The 18,452-nt window shown below is 41.7% G+C and overlaps 1 protein-coding gene across 2 annotated transcripts in view; it reads left to right on the top strand.

Annotated features, from left to right (window-relative positions):
• The window catches only part of PTGER2 (prostaglandin E receptor 2), a 41,177-nt gene that overhangs the window by 11,825 nt on the left and 10,900 nt on the right, over positions 1 to 18,452 (top strand). The window contains exon 2 of one of the 2 annotated variants that reach the window (XR_014026033.1): positions 938 to 1,512. Coding sequence is in view for 1 of the 2 variants with exons in the window: in XM_081324675.1 (XP_081180801.1) it covers positions 938 to 1,180 (243 nt within the window). In the remaining variant the exon portion in view is untranslated. Of the gene's footprint in view, positions 1 to 937; positions 3,119 to 18,452 lie in introns of those variants that run through there. The other variant, XM_081324675.1, reaches the window with a different exon arrangement.

Below are 18,452 nucleotides of genomic sequence, written 5' to 3'. Positions count from 1 at the left end.
CCTCTGTGCATTAATGATTCACTTGTGGAGATGGTTACCAGCATCAGATTCCTGGGTGTGCAGTTAACAAGTAGGCTGGCTTGGATGCTCAACAGCGAGACACTGGTGAAGCGGGCACAGCAGTGCCTGCATTTTCTGCATCGCAGGAGAAAAGCACATCTTCCTTCCCCTATCCCTACCACTTTCTGCAGAGGGACAATTGAGAGCATCCTGTCATATAGCATCACAGACTGGTGTGGAAGCATCACTGCTTCAGACAGGAAGGCAGTGCAGAGAGTGGTGAGGATGGCTGAAAAGATCATTGGCAGTTTCCTCCCTTCCACCCAGGACATAGCATAGAAGCATTGTTTGAGCAGGGTCCACAAGATTGTCTGGGACATTACACATCCTCTTCACAACCTGTTTGCCTTGTTACCTTCTGGGAGGAGGCTCTGTGGTGTCCGAAGCAGAACATCCAGATTCAATCACGGTTTTGTTCCATACAGCATCAACCTTGTGAACTTTAAAGCTTCTTCCTTCCGTTATGTATTCAAGATGGACAGTGATTAACATTTATATATTACTTATATGTAAGGGTGTGGTAGGTCTATACATATATTGTATGTAGTATGTTTAAATGTGTATTATGTATGTGTACACTTTGAGAACAAGCAACTAAATTTCATTTTTAATGTGTGCCATTGTGTCTACAGTAAAAATGACAATAAAGGTTATCTATCTATCTATCTATCTATCTATCTATCTATCTATCTATCTATCTATCTATCTATCTATCTATCTAATACCTGACAATTAATCTCACCGGATTTATTTTGTAGATAAAATGATAAATTTTATACATTTACTTAATTTATAGAAAGAATTGAAGGAGAAAGGGCTCATGTGTTCTAGATGGTTACCAAATGATCTGTTTTGATTTGATGTTTTCTCTTTCCAGATCCAAGCCTTCAGTTTTACTAAAGACATTCAAGACAAGAAGGATCTTCTGGTGATACGGTTTCTGTCCGTTAATTCCATTGTGAACCCCTGGGCGTTTGTCATCCTGAGGCCTCCCATCCTGAGGCTAGTGCGATCCATACTGTGCTGTCAGATACCCTTAAAATCACAACCAAAGAACAGGCAGAATTTGTCTCTTGCCAAACCAGTGCCAGTGGAACAGATGGGCAACTGCAGACAATAGAACATGGACTCAGAGAAGGCATTCAGGTGCCCATTTCTCATGGCTCCTCAGGGAAAATATGGAACTGAGACTGGAACTGTAGCATAACGTCTTTTCCTGGGGTCATTGCTCAGCTACAACATCCATGATTCCGAGCTGTCTTCTCGTTCATCCGAAGGAGACCCGAGAAGACTCTCCAAATTCAACCATTCCTAAATATTCCCAATCTAACTGCAAGATGATAACAGTGGGCTCAAGAAGCAGATTGGAAGGAGCTGCCTTCTGCCAATCATGGCAGTGGTTTATCTTGCTCCATCTTGTTGCAGTGTTTAAGGAAGCTCACAATATTTCAGGTAGGAGTTTGTCCCAGTTCCACCTGTAGAGTGTCCACAGAAATGGTCAAAACGGTCAAGATGGTGGCTGAGATGATGCGATAAGAGCTTCATCTTTGTTTATGAGTATCACATCTGTAGAGCTTCAATCGTACTGATGCAGAAACATCTTGATTTGTTTGACCATTTTCTCTCCAGGACTTGTGCAACATCTCCTGGAGAGAAAAAGAATTAAGGGCGCACAGAAAACCTTGGATGCAAAGTTGCCACTGAACTGTATTTTTACCCCTACCAAAGAGGGAAGAAAACTAAATACCTAACTTATTAAGCAACTTATTTAATTTATTTTTAATTGCACATAGTTGGTATAAAGTAATCAAAGTTTTTTTTAATCCTGAGCCAACTTTTTTTTGAAAGTGCCCCATGCTGTAGCAGATATAGGCCAGAGCTGGCTTTTATCAGGAAAAGCTATGGCCCTGGATTTTTTTTATAACACTTGGATTTTATTTTATTTTTAAGTAAACATTAGGATACACTAACTGGGGTGTGGAAATCCAGATAAATACTTTGTGGAACAAAGACATTTTTCTGCTATCTAGTAGCTCTTTTGATTTTTTCATCTCAGATATGATAGTACTTAGGTGTCTGTAAGGTGTGATCATAAAGTGAAGATGACGTCTGTGACATAAAAAAAACAGACGGAACTTCACTGCCATCTTCACTTTATGATCACACCCTGAGACATCCCTGATAGCTATAGTAAACTTTTACTGGTATTCTTTTCATTTTCACATTTCTGTTACCTCTCCGTGTATTTAAATAATTCAGAAATAAGGCCCATTAAATTCAGTGGGATTTATTGCCAGATATGTGAGTTCAGCCTTACAGCCACAGTTAAACAAATGATCAGTCAAGTTTGTTTGTTTGTTTTTTAATGAGAAAGACAAATTACCCTGGATCATTAAGGGTAATTTGTGGGTTTATGTGTGTTTTGCCCAGAGTACCCAGATGCCACCTGCATATCAAATCAAATATAAGTTAATATGTAGAATTTGCTTCTTTTTTATTTCATAAAGAATTGATGATATTAATGAAATCACATTCAAACAAAACATCAATAAATGCAGTGACAAAACCTAATCGGAGTCTTGTGGCCCGTATTGACACATTGTAGCATTTTATGAACTGCAGGCCACCTTATCAAATATTATGAAGTATTATATCAAGTGACAAGTATAATAAACTAATTGAGAGGGGAGAAATGCAAATGGCAAGGCTAATGGGAATGCAATCATACAGAGACTGTTCATAAACGTTACTTATTGGTATTGGATATTTACAGAATAAATGCACAGAGACGTATGTGCATTGATGAGTTAATTTACACAAATAAGTGTGATTTTTTTTAAAAAAAGAAATCTATTCCACTTTATTCAAATCACAGGGCATAGAATGAGCCACATGTGTAAAAGTAACCATTATGCGAGTAATGGAATAACATTTTTCTAATAAAAAGTTGTCTTCACAATTTTAATAGTGCCTCTGTTCTTATCTGTAGAACATCTGACTCAATTTTATACACTTCTTTGGAGGAATGGAATGTTTAATATAACAATCATAAAGTTTAGTGCTCTGATAAAAAGATCACAACAATCATATTGTTACATTTTACTTTATTTATAGATTGGAAAAAATCCATTACAGTAATTTAGAATGTCTGCAGCATGTCTAAATCTTTCCCTGCATCAGGATACAACAGTAGATGTTGGATTCCATTTTGTGGCATTTTAAATCAAGTCTCTTTCAAATCAAGGTTGATGCCTGATGATACCCATGTCATTTTCTTTGAAACAGTCTGAATTATTCTTCTGAATTATTATTTTTTTACTTTCCACTTTAGCTTGCTGCCCTAATGTTCACTGTCCAACTCTTAATTGCATTTGATCAAGCTTTCAGTAATAGTAACAAGAAGCTGCATTTTTTTCCAGGCTCTTGGAAACAAGCTGAAAAAGGGAGGTTGCTGTGTAGCAGAGAGGAACTGTCTTTTCATAAAGTATAAAGCACTTCAAAATTGTTTTTAAAAGATTCAAAATATTAACTCTAAAAAAGTGAACCAGTTTGATATAGTCAAGGAAAACGGCACACTGTGACTTCTAATCCTGCCTGAGTCCTAAAAGTTGGCTGGAAGCCCTAGGCCCATGGTGGCGAACCTATGGCACGCGTGCCACAGGTGTCATGCAGAGCCCTCGCTGCGAATACGCGCACCGTCGCCCCAGTCCTAGACCTTCAGCTGGGTTTTATAAAACCTTTTCGCTTTAGGCCTCCACCGCAGTATACAAAAAGAAAAAAAAAGGTTCAATCAATCAATTTCAACTTCTCACAGGAAAAAAAAAGATCTTGCAAAGTTGGAATTGATTGAACTTTTTAGTCCCACCCAGTCTGCCATTACCACTGCAGCCACGCCCACCCAATGGGCCACGTCCACTCAATGCACCATGCCCACCCAGCACCCAACAATACATAAGTGGGTTTTGGGTTGCAGTTTGGGCACTCAGTCTCTAAAACGTTCACCATCACTGTCCTAGGTCCATATTAGGCTTGAAGGTCAGCTGGGTGACTTTGGGCCAATCACCAGGAGACTGTGAGTTCTAGTTCTGCCTTAGGCTTGAAAGCCAACTTTGGGCCAGTCACTCTCTTTCAGCACAACCCATGTCACAGGATTGTTGTGGGGAAAATAGGAGGAGGAAAACATATTAGGAATGTTCACCACTTTGAATTATTTATAAAGTAATAAAGGTGGGACAAAAATTTAATAAAAAAATAAATGTGCCAGAAAGATGGTCCCAGAAGATTAGCATCTCTAAGGCCAGTGATATTATAATTCTAGGCTGAAAAATTACTTCTAGATAAAGTTGTTTGGCTTTGTTCTGTTAGGAAGCTCATGGGAATTAGGAAATTTTAATTGGAAGTGTGTACCTGATAACATGCACTATAAAATAATGCTAATATATTTCTCCTACTAAATAGAAAAATAAAGTTCAAAAGAGCATTTATTTTTTTCTCATTCAAAAGGTAGCTAAATTTTCCTTCTCAACAAAAGTGGAGAAAAAAGTTGCTTTTAAAAATGTTTATCAAGCAATTTTGTAAAGGCAGTGGCGTAGCGTGGGGGGTGCAGGGGGGGCCGGGCGCACCGGGCGCAACATCTGGGGGGGCGCGCTCACACTGAGCTGCTCAGGGAGCCCCAAGGGCTGCACAGAGTTGGCTTGGCGTGACAGCAACACCATATTAACACTAAAAGCACGCGCGCTGCCCAGCGTGCAATCGTATCTGTAACAGCCGTTTTGTTCTCTTTCCCCTCTTCCAAACAATAACGAAACCACGCTAATACTACATTGTGTTAATAACAGGAATAATTACACCCCGCCCCTTTGTCCCGAGAGACACGTGGTCTCGATTGTGGCTTGCAGTAGACTCGCGGCGGGGGGCTGCAGCACACCTCGTCGTTTACCAGCCCTCGGAACTGTTTGGCGGAGTGTCCAGCGCTGCTCGCCGTTTGTAATAAACAGGGGTCTTCAAACTTGGCCCTTTTATAACTTGTGGACTTCAGCTCCCAGAATTCCTCAGCCAGGCTGAGAGGAGCTGAAGTCCACAAGTCTCCTGGGAGCTGAAGTCCACAAGTCATAAAAGGGCCAAGCTTGAAGACCCCTGGTAATAATAAAGAATGAGGCCCGCAGACGGCGAGAAGGCTGAAAAGGGCGTCGCTCCTGGGTGTATCTTCTGCTCGGAATTGCGTCTCCCGAAGGCAAACTTAAATCTTCCTTGAGCTGGTTTTCGCTGCGCGCGGGCGCGCGCAAAAGAGAGAGAGAGAGAAAAAGAGATCTCCGAAGGGAACCGGGGAGGGGCGGCCTGGCGGAATGCGCCTTGTTCTAATTGTGGAATATAGGGCAAGGCTTCCGTTCCGCCCCGCCCCCGCCCCCCCCCCAGCCTGAGCCTGCCTTGCGTGGCTGGTGGCTCTCCTGCGGTAATTGCAGCAGAATCTCAAGCAGACATTTCTTCCTCTAGGGCAGTGTTTCCCAACCTTAGGAACTTGAAGATGCGTGGACTTCAACTCCCAGAATTCCCCAGCCAGCTGGCTGGGGAATTCTGGGAGTTGAAGTCCACGCATCTTCAAGTTCCTAAGGTTGGGAAACACTGCTCTAGGGAATGTGGCGGAGTTTTCTAACCTCGCGGGGAAGGGGTAAATCGGACCTCCTTTGTCTGCTTGGTGTGTTAGGACCAGTGGCGTAGCGTGGGGGGTGCAGGGGGGTCAGCTGCACCGGGCGCAACATCTGAGGGGGGGCGCATTAGATGCATTTTACTTTAATTACATCAGTATTTTCATAACAAACAATACATGTGCTTAGGGGTTAAGGGTTTCTTTAACTAATCTAGTGGAAGAAACTCGAGTGCTAAAATCCATGGGTTAGGGGACGCAAATTACTTGCCTTGCCCCGGGTGCTGACAACCCACGCTACGCCACTGTGTAAAGGCAAAAGCTTAAAAACAGAATTTCCCTCATTGAATGAGATATTTGATTTCAGGAATATAACCAGTTTAGAACATTTGAATTTTTCAAATTCAGCAACTTTAAGATGTATGAACATCATGGTTGGCTGGGGAATTCTGGGAGCTGAAGTCTACACATCTTAAAGTTCCCAAGTTTGAGAAATGCTGGTTTAGAAGGACTTTTGTTGTAAAGAAAGAAAGAAAACCTCTAATTTCAGGATTCCAAGGGCAGGTTTCTTTTCATAAATTGGAGATAAGCCGTACTTATTCAAAAATAAGGCTTTCTTGAATTCTTTTGAAATTATTTCTGAGAAAATGTACATAGCCTGTGACTGTACTATGCCAAAATGTAACTTTGGAAACCACTTCTCAAGAAGCTTGGCTATTACAGTGCACTATATAAACATTAACAGTTGTATAATTTAACCTTAGCAAACTTCCTTGCAGTTTGTGACTTCTTGAAAATCAAGTCATTAATCCGTCACAGTTTGCAGTACTGTAAGCTGCAATGGCAAAACATTTGACTCTCTTCCAAAATCTACAGGATGTAGGCTGGCCTTTCGAATAAAAGTGGGAGGAGAAGGTAGCAAATTGTGCAATGAGTGCAGGAGTGACCTGGCTAGAACACAAAGATCTGTGTATATATTTTTTGCGTATTTATCTTGGAGCTACAGAAATATTATCTCTATTTATGAGCATACACTCACACCCAATGTAAAGAAAGAAAACCTCTGGTTCAGGAGAAGCTTATTTTTATCAGTCTTCCAATAGTCTCAGAATCTACAATGGTGTGTAGCAATGACGTTGGGAGTACAAGGGGAATAGTCAGAACCAGGAAAAACATTAGATAAGAGGCACCTTAGTCCACAGAAGGAATTGGGGCATGGCAAACAACAAAAAGGGACCACCACCCCCAGTTTCTTGGGCTTTAAAGGTGACAGGAGAGATGTACTTTCAGACTTACGAGATTCATCTGGGTGTGCTTCTTGTGTGGACCACCTCACAAGGCTGACACAAGGCTGGAGGTGATAAAGTGGGAACAAAGGAACAAAATAGATACAAAGAGCTTCTCATGCTTCAGGAGAGGAAGCTGAACTGGGTGGAAGAGTAGGCAGGAAGAGAGTGGTGTCTGAATTGGAGAGACAGAGAAGATGACAGATATAAGCAAAGTGGCTGATGATGAATGGCGGGTTTGAGGATAGATCAAAGTCCACTGAGGATCTGTGAATTCCTGAGTGTATAGAAGATTATTAAAGATGAACAGGATAGTATGATATAGTATCCTGCCTTCCCACTACAGAAATACGGAGAGGGAGAAAAAGACTTGTAGATTAAAGTTCTAGTAACTGCAAGAAGCTGCCAGTTATGTCTAACAAAAATCTTTAATGAACTCTAAAGGGAATTTCATGCAGCTTCGTACATTAAAATAGCTTAAAGTATACTGATTTGCAGAGGAAACATAACTCCACAGGCAAGAAAAGGGTTAATTCCAGAGGAATTAGAGTCATAAAATAATGTAGTATTTCTACTGCATGCTCACCAGCTGCTTGCCACTTAAAAAGCTATCTAGTTATAAAAGTCAAGCTGTCAGAGAAAGCAATTTGTTCTATCTTTCATTGTTACAATTAAAAAAAATGAAATGAATCACAGGAAGGTTCTTGTACACTATGGATTTGTCTCCTACTCCATTGAACAACAGCAAGAAAACCCAACAATAGATGTAAATAGATGTATCACGGAGCAAAGAAATTTACTGAATATCACTTTGATCAGTCATAATGGCAATCAAGACACATATATCATGCCTTATAGACCATGTTATCTATGAATGTAGCACTGTTAAAAATAATCTCATAAGGTAAGAGATAAACTAAACTGCTAAGCTAAGCTAAGCTAAACTAAACCAAGCTAAATTTAGCTAAGCTAAGAGATAAAATAAGATGATAAGCAAAGCTAAGCTAAGATGATAGGATCGGATAGGGTAGGATAAGACAAGACAACCTTTATTGTCACTTTTTTCTGTGAACACACTGGCACACATTAAAAAATGAATTCCAATGTCCGCTCACAAGAGAATATATATAGACCATTTAGAATACATAGAGTATACAGATTTATTTTGTGCTCCATCTTAACCTACTTGGCTGGCCCCACTTAAATGGTCAACCTTGAACCAAGTTGGCTGGTCTGAATTACAGTGACCCTTTCCTTCTTTTCATCTCCTCTTTTTATTATTTCCTCTGTAAAGCAGCTGCTACCTTTATGCATGATTTTATAAATATTCTCTATGGGCACTTCCAGTAATTTAAATCTAGTTCCTGTTTGAAACACATACTTTTTTTTTGTTGTTTGTTTCTTGAATTGGTTTGCACTAAGTGCGGAGCAGTTACCGTTCAGGATGCCTTAGGAGAGCATGTAGCGTAAGGAAAGAAAGTATGTGACTCTTGGCATACTTCTCGGTAAAAAAGAAAAAAAAGAAAAGGTTTAAGATTTTAAAGGCAATTTTGATGCTGATGGAGTTTTCTGGTTTTCTATAGGTTCCGCAAGGGACACGATGGCTCAGTGGGTTAGGATGCTGAGCTTGTCGATCAGAAGGTTGGCAGTTTGGCGGGTCGAATCCCGAGTGCCGCGTAGCAGAGTGAGCGCCTGTTACTCGTCCCAGCTTCTGCCAACCTAGCAGTTCGAAAGCACGTAAAAATGCAAGTAGAAAAATAGGGACCACTCCGGTGGGAAGGTAACAGCGTTCCTTGCGCCTTTGGCGTCTAGTCATGCCGGCCACATGACCACGGAGACGTCCTCGGACAAGCGCTGGCTCTTCAGCTTTGAAACGGAGATGAGCACCGGCCCCTAGAGTTGGAAACGACTAGCACGCATGTGCGGGGGAACCTTTACCTTTACCTTATAGGTTCCGCTCTTTTTTAATAGCAGTCAGATCTACAGAAATTGCATACAGTGAAAAACGGAAACCTGCAATCCCGTAGGAAAACCTGAAAAAATACAAATGTAGACCTAGCAAAAGTGATAAAGTATTTTACACAACAAACATCCCAATCAGTCACTAATACAGCCAGCTTTTCTTATCAGCAGCTGTGGTAGCCTACTGACTTTCTCCGCTTTATCCAAGTGCCTGGTTCCCCGTGATCCTTGCACCAGAAGAGCCCTATCAAGACCTCATTACATCACAAGACCCCTCCCCACCTGCCTGCCAGCCAGTCAGACAGACAGACAGACAGCAGTAGGTGAAGGTAGTCCTTGACTGAGGACCACAACCGAGCCCAAAATTTCTATTGCTAAGCCTTTCTTTTTTTATTTTATTGAAAAGTTTTTCAATACATTTTATCTTTAACAAAACCAACCCCTCCCCACCCACCCACCCCCTTCCCAACCCAACCCTCCCCCCTCCCCTTCCCCCCCCCGACTTCCCAGAGCTAAATACAAGGTATAAAAGTAAAAACAATCATAAACTACCGTATGCTAACAACAATGAACTATTAGGTCTATCGCACTTTAGCTCTTATAAAATGACTACAAGCAATATAAATATCACATCAGTACTTATTCAAATGCTAAATGAAACTTTTTAGTCCCATATTTATTCTGGATGTAATCAATCCATCTTCTCCACTCCACAATATATCTCTGTTGCGAATGGTCTTTCAAATACGCCGAGATCTTTGCCATTTCCGCCAGGTTGGAAACTTTTAAAGTCCATTCTTCTATAGTCGGCAGTTCCTCCTTCTTCCAGTATTGCCCTACTAAAAGTCTCGCTGCCGTAATTAAGTTCAACATCAACTTAGTGTCCACAACAGTAGTATCCGTAGTTATGCCCAATAAAAACAATTGCGGACAGAACTTTATCCTTTTCTTAAATATCTTCTGCATATTCCACCAGATTTTAATCCAAAATGCTTTAACTTTTTTACAGGTCCACCATATGTGAAAATATATTGCTAAGCCTTTCTTGTATAGTTGCTAAGTGAATCATGCTTCCCCATTGACTTTGCTTGTCAGAAGGTCACAAAAGGTGATCACATGACCCCGGGACACTGCAACCGTCATAAATATGAGTCAATTGCAAAGCATCTGAATTTTGATCACGTGACCACAAGGATGCTGCAATGGTTGTAAGTGTGAAAAATGGTCATAAGTTCAAACAGTCACTGAAAGAATGGTTGCAAGTCAAGGACAAGCTGTACTGAAGGGAAAATGAGATGGTCAGGAAAAGAAAACTGGTAGTTCTTGATATGCTGAAATGTTCCGTTCTTTCTTTGCTGTTTCTCTTCCCACACTGCACCCCGAGCTCCCCCCATACAACTGCTTTGCCAAAGCTTTCCTGGATCATCATTCTCCTGAGAGAGAACTAATGACGGGTTATCCCAAAGATGCTTTTTCACGAGGCAACTGGACTTTCTTGTTGTTCTTTGAAGACGTTTCTGCTTCTCACCCAAGAAGCTTCTTCAGCACTGACTGGATGGTGGGGAATGGAAAGATTTATACTCCTTACAGACAGCTGTTCATTTGCATTCTTGTAGTGAGTATTTAATGGTAACTGGAGGCTTATCTGTGTCTTCAGGGTCGCCTGAGTAGATAAGCCTCCAGGTAGCATTAATGACTCTCTAAAAGAATGCAAATGACCAGCTGTCTGTAAGGAGTATAAATCTTTCCATTCCCCACCATCCAGTCAGAGCTGAAGAAGCTTCTTGGATGAGAAGCAAGACGTCTTCAAAGAAAAAAAAGAAAGTTCATTTGCCTCATGAAAAAGCATCTATGACCTGGATGACTGAGAATCTCCATAGGTTGCCAGAAGTCATGCTGAAACCCTAGTTTCTCCCCCATTTAAGCAATTGAAAATGTATAGAAAGATGAGAGAGAGAGCAACATATACAACAAGCAAATTAGTAAGCCCCTGTCCTCATCTGAGTGATACGTTTTCTGAGCAGCGCAGATATTAATTAAAACAGTCCATGGTTAATTTGGCTCTCAGTCTGATTTCTACAGAGGGGAAGAGATGCACTTAGACTGAATACCAGGTTTAATTGTAAGTAACTATCAGATCATCTTTCTGAGTCCCTTTTTTCCATTCAAGCTACTTCCAATTATTGGACACCAGTAGTGCAACAGAGATTGTTTAAGAGATTGTCTCTATATTACTTTGTCTCTATATTACAGCTTGCAATTCAACCCAGAAGAGATAAAATATATCAAGAGAGATTAAATTTAATTCTCATAAAGTGAACCTGGGGAAAAATATGATGAGATTTTAAAATGCTGAATACACTCTGAAACTATTCTACTCATAACACACAAAGATGTATTTATTTACGTACATACATACGTACGTACATATGTATGTAATATTCAAGATTTGAGCTAAAACAAAGTAGAGCAGAGCTAAACTGGAAGATTCCTACAGTTACAGAGTTGTATACAGACTAAGGACAGCAATAGCATCAAATTTTATATCATTTAACTGTGTTTGAAATCACTTTATTAATTATATATCTGAAGTCTTATGCAGTTTTTCATATTATCTGCCTTCTCCCTAACTACTGTAGGTATTAGATTAGTAGAGAGGTGAACAATTTTACTGATGATTGATCTATTATATTTGAACTGCAAAAATATCTGAAGGTGCTGGTTTCAGTAGCTACACAAAATCAAGAAACTGGTTGTTAAGTCTAGATTGTAACCCTAAGTGCCCATCCCTTATATTATCAGGATACTTTGTCAGACAGGGAGACAGTTCAGAGTTTGGGTGAATAATTTAGCAGAGCGGGAAGGTTAAATGCCTTCCATTTAGCACTACCTGATGAAATTTCAACCTCACATCTGTTTTTTTAAAAAACGTAAAGGTCAAAGCCTGAAGATCCACTTACAGATATTCCACATTGCGTAGTTTAGCCCTCAGTGTTTATTCAACAAAAAGCTATCCAGAAGAAGATCTTTAAAAGCTTCATTTAAATCAAGGAGTTGGAGAAACAAGTCAAATATAAAAAGGAAAGAATTCCAAGCCTGGGGGGAAATGAGCAGTTAGGGCCAAAGACAAGCAATAGGAGATCTAACTAGAAAATTGTACAGAGCAAAGTGGAAAAACCAGAATGGGACAACTTGGTGCAGCCAATTCACAACAGCCAACTTGCTATGGCCAACTTGCTGCAGGACAATTCACCATGGCCAACTCATCACAGTGACCAACTCGCTGTGGGACAATTCAACAATTCAATTTAAGTATTTGAAACAATTAAAAATATTTTAATTTCTGCAATTCACATTTTATTCTGTCCCTCCTTTTGCATCCTTTTAAAAAAATTATTCTATTCCACATTTTTTTTAGATTTTAGTGTAACTCTTGAGTCACAGCAAATTGGCATGGCAAGTTGGCCGCGCCCGGTTGGCCTGTTGAGTTGGCTGTGTTGAGTCGTCCTAGAGACCCTAGAAAAATGGGTACTGCTTGACTATAATGAATGTGAAATCCATTCGACAATCCACTTTTAAGGGCTATTTTGTCAAGCATTTTGTTCTGAATATTGCCAAATTATTCATCAGGCAATATTGTAGCCACTGAATGATCTTGGACTCTCTCTTTTTACCCCTTTTGTCTCCCCAATCTATTTCATAGGACTTTCAGAGATGACCATCTGCCATTATCCTTGAGTTTGTTTGTTTGTTTTGTCGTTTTTTTCAGGGGGGGACACAAGATCACAATGTGAAACTTAAACAATGCATAATTTTAAAAATGACCTAGTTATAAACCCAAATGCAGACACCTAATAATTGCAACAGAACTGGATTTCTGTAATAGGCTTTTCATCGGTTTTCCACTGAGGATGAATAAGAAAGTTAAATTGCAAAATTATTGGATAATATCACAGCCATCCTAAGCCAGCCAGTGCTTTTATGGATCATTCAAAACCCAGATTATAGGAAAGGCAACCTACTCTCTTACGTGACTACCTGTGTATTAATTTCATTTTTGGATGCTCTGATTGGTCCATCACCAAAATCAGTAAAGGTGATGGATGAGCTTTGGCTTCTAATTCTGAAATTCCATCTCAAAAAACCACACAGCCAGTTCTATCAAGATTGCTTCTCATTTTTAAAATATCCTTCTAATGGGTACTTTGGAAAGTATTTTAAAAAATAATTTTTAAAGTATTTGACTTGCCCTTTTTGCTTTCAACTTCCTTCCCCTCTGTGGCTTAATAAAATAATCAGAGACTTTATGTCTGATATGTAATCTTTTCTCCCATCAGTGAAAAAGAAAAAAAAAAGGAAAAATCCCTGAGGCTCACACTAATTTCAAGGTCTGGCTTCTGGTTACGAAAAAACCTTGGATCTTGTTTATTTAATACAAAATATTTCCATTCAAGGGGACGTGGCATTTTAGCCCGTGGCTTTAAAATGTGAAATGTATTGCATCATTTGGGGAAAGTGAGGTAGGTAGTTAAAAAGAGTGTACAACTGCAGAGAGGCCTGGGAGGGGGGATCATTTCCCCTCTCCACTAATTAGCTGCACCCCCATTCCTGTTATATCTTACCTGCATTGGACTGTTGGAATACCAAATGTTGTGATGTGGTCTGAGCCTCTTGTTTTTATTGCTTTATGATATCTCCAGACTGCCTTTTCTCTGGAAGGCTGAGTTTTATCCCCACAACAACCACCTTTCAACAAAGATTAGATTATGAGGGAGCAACTGGCCCAAAGCCACTCAGTGAACTCTGTGGTCAAGCAAGAACTTGGACTATTTCCATGTTCATTACTTAAAGACCACCCACCACTCACAGTGGTGGCAGAAAAAGCGCTGCTGTCATAAATGAGATTGCACAGATCATCAACACTATCCCGATTTTGCAGCAGTCCAGGGCAGAACAGAATTATCCTCGTGGTGGGTGTGCTAATACATTCCCTCTTTGCTGCTTCTCCCCTCTTTGCTGTTGTTACCCTTCTTCTTTCTCAACAGGAGGTGAGAAAGAATGTACAAACCAGAGTGCTGAACCTAGGAAGAGCTGCTGGGTGTACCTTGCCTCATTTCTGATATACCCCATTTCACTTTTGTCCTTTCACCATACTCAAGCTTTGCCCAACTGCACCTTTTCCTCCCAAAATAAATGTAGTGATTTGTGGCTTTTGGCTCCCCTGATTTTAGTTCTAGGAATTCTTGGGTACTTCCTGTGGCACTAAATGACATAGCAAAATTGACTGACACCATTAAGGAAAGCTGTTAGAATGTGAATTTGGAAATCTGCTCAGTACCAATTTCTCACAGTACCCCATGTTGTGTGGCTGTAGTAATATTATCCTTATTATCTTTTTTACTACACCTTCTTATTGGGATGATGATGGTGGATGATTCTGTTGCTTTGCATGTACACTGAGATCTTCTGCACCAAAGACAAATTCCTTGTTTGTCTAATTACACTTGGCCACATAAAGTGTTCTGTTCTGTTCTAGTCTAGCCTAGTCAAGTCTAGCCTAGCCTAGCCCAGACTAGCCTATCTTAATTTTTCTTCCTGATTTTATCCACACTGCACAACTTTTGAAAGCTTTTCTGGTGTGCTGATGCATTAGAGCATTATAGGGTGGGGCAAGGCAAAAGAAAGAGAAATAGTTTAGAAAAATGATAAGCCTTATTTAAAAAAAAACAGGTAGCTGCTGAGAAAGAGCTTCTTAGCTCAGGAATACAATAATAATGTCAGAGTACCACCACGAAGAGCTCATCTCAGGTGGGCTAGCTCATTGCATAAGAACTGTGATCCAATATTGGGGGGGGGGACACACGTATGAGGCTTCTCAGTTATGATAATGTCCTAAGGAGTAACCTTGGCCTGAGGTTACATGATGATAGTTTAAGGATCAGGCTACCAAGATAGAATTACTCCACTGAGCTTTTGAAGCGTGATATTGCCCTAGATTGGTGGATGCCTGTGACAGCTGTTACGATTCTTCCAGGTACTTATTTTTATTATATTCTTAGTTGTGGATTTATCTGTATTGTTTTTATTAATGAAAATGACTGAGAGCCTTTGAATGCTGATAAAATAGAGAGAAAGAAAGAGAGGAAGGAAGGAAGGAAGGAAGGAAGGAAGGAAGGAAGGAAGGAAGGAAGGAAGGAAGGAAGGAAAATAGAAAGAAAGAAAGAAAGAAAGAAAGAAAGAAAGAAAGAAAGAAAGAAAGAAAGAAAGAAAGAAAGAAAGAAAGAAGGGAGGGAGGGAGGGAGGGAGGGAGGGAGGGAGGAAGGAAAGAAAGAAAGAAAGAAAGAAAGAAAGAAAGAAAGAAAGAAAGAAAGAAAGAAAGAAAGAAAGAAAGAAAGAAAGAAAGAAAGAAAGAAAGAAAGAAAGAAAGAAAGAACAAGGAGAACTGGTATTGAGGGTAAGGGAGAAGGGATGGCAGCAGGGGCATGACCCCAAGTTTTGATAAAACATCTCTGTGGCAGTTCCGGAAAGAAGGTTGCCTATACTGATTACCTACCCTAAATTTTAGGCCCTTTGGTGTAGCAACAAATCCTACTTAAGAAGAGAACAGCTTGTTTTCAGAAGTTGGTGTCTTTAAGAAGAGATTGGACAGCCATTTGTCTGGAATGGTATAGGTTCTCTGCTTGAACAGGGGGTTGGATTAAGAGGTCTCTTCCGACTCTCTTATTCTGTATTTTATATTCTGATTTCAGCTGAAAGAAAGGAAAGTAGCTTGATCCAAGGCCTCTTGAATCAAACGGTTAAAGCCATTTCCTGGCTCTCATTTCTGAGACTCTGAAAGGCCAGGTGGCATTGCAAAGTCGCGTGGTCGCACAGAGAGACGGATACTTGAGCCGGGTAGTATTTCTTTTATTCGGATCAGGAATGAATCTGAGACAAAGGGGTTTACCTGGTGTTTCTTATACCTGCCCAGGTGAATGATGGCCAATAGAATTGAACCTGGGCTTCCCGCCAGTGCATGTGGCCAATAGGTTTAAACCCTGGCTTCCCGCCAGAGCTGACCATGCCGGGGGCTGTCAAACTTGCTCCGTCCGGCTTTTCCCGCCTCAGCGGTTATCACCTGGAGCTGACCAGCCCCCTGCTGCGCTGGCATTTCCTGTGTATGCTAGCAGCATACACTACACCCCTTCCCCCATAGTGAGGATTTTCCTCTGTCATACCATCTCCAACTATATACACATATTTACAAAACATGGTTACAATGGATACACTTGTTGATCTGTTGCCCCCTTATGAACGTACATAGTCATCGAGGTAGCTTGGCGCTTTGTGTGGCCTACTTGACCTTCTTGGTAGATGTTCTTCCGGAGGTATGGTGGCGTGGCTATTCATTCCTTCCTGCAGCTCCTGTTGAGGAAGGTTGCTGTGTGTCTCTGTGTGTGATTTGCTGATTCCTGGTGACTGCCTGGTTTCTCTATCAGACTCCTGCCTGTACAGGGGTTGCCATTGCTCCCCCCCAACCATCCTCCTTGGTGAATGTGTTTGTATTGGCTTTTGTGTTGGATCTTCCTCCTCACCCCCCCCCCAGTGTGTCCTCTGCCCCCCTTTCAGGAGTCCTTTTCCTCAGTTGATCCAGATGCCTTTTCCACAGGAGTCCCCCCTCCACCCTTACTCTGTAGGAAAGGGGCCCTGTTTGCTCTATGATTTCCCCTGGCACCCATGGATAACCCGTACTGTAGTTCCTGGCCCGAATGAGGTCCCCTGAGGTAAAATGTGTCTTGATGTTGGGGTTCCCCGTGTCTGCGGCTACTCTGTCTGGATGGAGCCTGTCTAAAGTTGTAATGAGGCGTCTCCCCCATCTGAGTTCCGCTGGGCTTTTGCCTGTGGCAGTGCAAGGTGTTGTGTGTTGGTGAAGGAGGAATGTGGCTAGTCTTTGCTTCCAATCTCCCTGTACTATGCGCTTGAGTGCATCTTTTGTTGTTCTCACGAATCGTTCTGCCAATCCATTACTGGCAGGGTGGAAGGGGGCCGAGGTGACGTGTCTAATCCCCAAGGTCCTCAGGAACACCTGGAAATCCGAGGAAGTAAATTGCGTTCCATTATCTGACACGATTACATCAGGCAACCCATGTGTAGCGAATATCCCCCTCAATGCTTGGATGGTCCCTGCTGATGTCATGCTGCTTACAGGTACCACCTCAAGCCATTTTGAATGACTATCCACAACTACCAGAAATGTGTGACCTTGGAATGGGCCAGCGTAGTCTATGTGCACCCTGGACCAGGTTGAGTGTGTTTCCTCCCACTTATGGACTGGTGCGTGTGGTTGTTCTGGCCATGTCCTCTGGCATGTGTAACACCCCGCTACCTGTGCTTCTATCTCCTTGTCCAACCCTGGCCACCACAGGTAACTCCTTGCTAGAGCCTTCATTCTTACTATCCCTGGGTGTCCTTCATGTAGTGATTGGAGAACTCTTTCTCTGAGCCTTGTGGGAATTATGACTCTGTTTCCCCACAAAAGGCACCCTTTGTGTGTGGACAGTTCAAACCTTCTTGAGAAGTAAGCAGTGAACTCTTGCCCAGGTGATTTGTCTTGCCACCCACTACTCACCCACGAATGAACCCTGCTCAGAACCTTGTCTTTTGGTGTCTCTGTGGCTATGTCCTTCGCGTTGAGGGGGCATTCTGGCAGGTCTTGGATTGCCAGGATTTGGGCAGCCGGTGCTGGGTCCGGCTCCCTGTCCATTAGGGGCAGTCTGCTGAGACCATCAGCATGCCCCATCTCCTTCCCTGGTCTGTGTATCAATTTACAAGAATATGCAGAGAGAAATATTGACCATCTTAGCATTCTAGGTGACAAAATCTGTGGTGTTTGTTTCTCAGTTGTGAATAGTCCTAATAAAGGTTTATGGTCTGTGAAGATTATGAAATCTCTGCCATACAGGTAATCATGAAATTTCTTTACTCCAGCAACCACTGCCAGTGCCTCCTTGTCTATCTGGGCGTAGTTCCGCTCTGCAGCTGACAGGGTTCTGGAGTAGTAGGCGATGGGAGCCTGAGTTCCATCCTCCTTGAGATGGCTGAGCACTGCTCCAATCCCATAAGGGGATGCATCGCACGCAAGACAGATTGGCTGATCCTCCCTGAAATGGGTGACAGTGGCATCGCTTGCTAACATGTTTTTTAGTGTTTGGAATGCTTTTGCATGTTTGTCAGTCCATTCCCAAGGCGCTTGCTTGTCAAGTAGCCTATGAAGGGGTTCTGCAATTGAGGCTTTGTGAGGCAGGAATGTGTGGTAGAAATTGAGGAGCCCCAAGAACGCCTGCAATTCAGGCTTGTTTTTGGGAGCAGGGGCTTCTTTGATTGCCCTCACCTTTGATGCAGATGGGTGGATGCCTTGAGCATCTATCCTGAACCCCAGGAATTCTGTCTCTGGGACCCCAATCCTGCACTTCTCCCTCTTGAGTTTGAGACCTGCCCCCCTGAACCTCTCAAGGACCGTC

This window comes from Vipera berus, assembly GCF_964194415.1.
Source record: "Vipera berus genome assembly, chromosome: 1".
Taxonomy (NCBI): domain Eukaryota; kingdom Metazoa; phylum Chordata; class Lepidosauria; order Squamata; family Viperidae; genus Vipera; species Vipera berus.
This window is presented reverse-complemented; position numbering and strand designations above follow the sequence as displayed.